Consider the following 1495-nt stretch of genomic DNA (forward strand, 5'->3'; position numbering starts at 1 on the left):
CTCAATGCTATGAATATATCAATTATTTGTGAATCAAGGTAACATTTCAATGTAATTCCGAATAAGAACCGCATTACTGATGGTACACAAAGCCTTGGTTCTTTCAGTACTAGGGAAACACAGCTAGATTCATAACTTTCAGGACACAGACTCTGAGGATCTCTGATATTATGCATTTTCCAAAACTCATAGGATTAAACAGATAATATATCTTATTATAAACTATGGCTTTAGAGTTAATAAATTTTTTGACTACTGACAACAGCCATGTCAAAAGTGAAGAAACAGGCTGCACTTGCCGGGCAGGTGTTTATAGACAACCAAAATTGATCATCATTTTAAAGACATTCCATTCACAGATATTCCATTCTAAAATAAAGTAGCTATAGAGACTATGAGATTCATTTTTCAGAGATTAGGAGACCAAATCAGAGGAGCCACAGATAGGCCTGATTCTGTACAAGGTCTGAAAGAAAACAGGCCTCCTGGGCCTCCTGCAATCACCTCTCTCACATGAGACACAGCAGCTGAGCACAGACAGCCCTAGACAGAAGAGCTGCACTTATCTGCAGGGTGATGTCAGTACTCACTGGACCCATCCAGAACAGAGCGGTCTTCAGGCTTCTGTGATGGGAAGGTAACAATGCTTGTACATTCATCGGGCTCGGGCTCATCAGGAAGACAGGTAGGAAGGAAATAATTTTCATCTAGTGAATCTGGCCCAAGTTCATTTTCTTCCTGCTCCCATAAACTGAGGAGAGAAAGTAGAACAAACAATAATTGGGATGGATCAGAATCCACAGGTCCCCAAATATTTGTCATTAAAGCTTAAGGGTCAATTCCTGCAGCATTCAGAAGAGGCTGAGGGAAACTATGCACCCCGAGATTGCACATTGTTTTTGTTTTTGTTTTATGCACTGAGGATGAGACAGACAGAAAGAAAAATTACAGACAGACACAAACTCAGAAAGGTCAAGCACTTCTCAGTGAACTGGGTAGATACCAATGTGATAAGGAAGAACACTAAGCTGTGCTTGGAACGTAAAGTGATGAGAGGGGGCAGCCAATAAGAGCTGTATCAGGCACAGATATTGTGCAAACACAGTGTTGCCTGCTGTAGGCATCCAGACAGCATGGGCTGCTGCACTGCAGGCACCTGGAGACTTGCATCTGCCATGACTTTTCCTAGTTAGGGATAGCAATACATGCATATAACCCCAAGAGTCAAGAGCCTGAGGCAGGAGGATGACAGCAAGTTCAAGGTGAGCCTGTGCTTTACAGTGAGTTCAAGGCCATTTGAAATGACATAGTAAGAGCCTGTTCAAACAAGCAAACATTTCTACAAATCATGTGACATGAAATTATTTTGTGTAGTGTATAGGCAGGATTCTTCTGCTGTTTCTTAGAACACACATGTCATAGCCTCACTCCAAAAATACATAAACACAATTTGCACCTTATTCTGATTTTACCCATCTATGGAACATGTGGTTTC

General features: G+C 41.4%; 1 protein-coding gene across 1 annotated transcript in view; it reads right to left on the reverse strand.

Moving 5' to 3' along the window:
- Positions 1–579: 579 nt before the first annotated feature.
- LOC111814690 (neuroblastoma breakpoint family member 11-like) overlaps positions 580–1495 on the reverse strand; it is a 3238-nt gene continuing 2322 nt past the window's right edge. The window contains exon 4 of the mRNA XM_023708655.1: positions 580–751. Coding sequence (XP_023564423.1) covers positions 580–751 — 172 coding nt within the window. The remainder of the gene's footprint in view (positions 752–1495) is intronic.

The sequence above is a fragment of the Octodon degus genome, unplaced genomic scaffold (assembly GCF_000260255.1).
Source record: "Octodon degus isolate 3935 unplaced genomic scaffold, OctDeg1.0 scaffold00427, whole genome shotgun sequence".
In the NCBI taxonomy this organism is placed as follows: Eukaryota; Metazoa; Chordata; class Mammalia; order Rodentia; family Octodontidae; genus Octodon; species Octodon degus.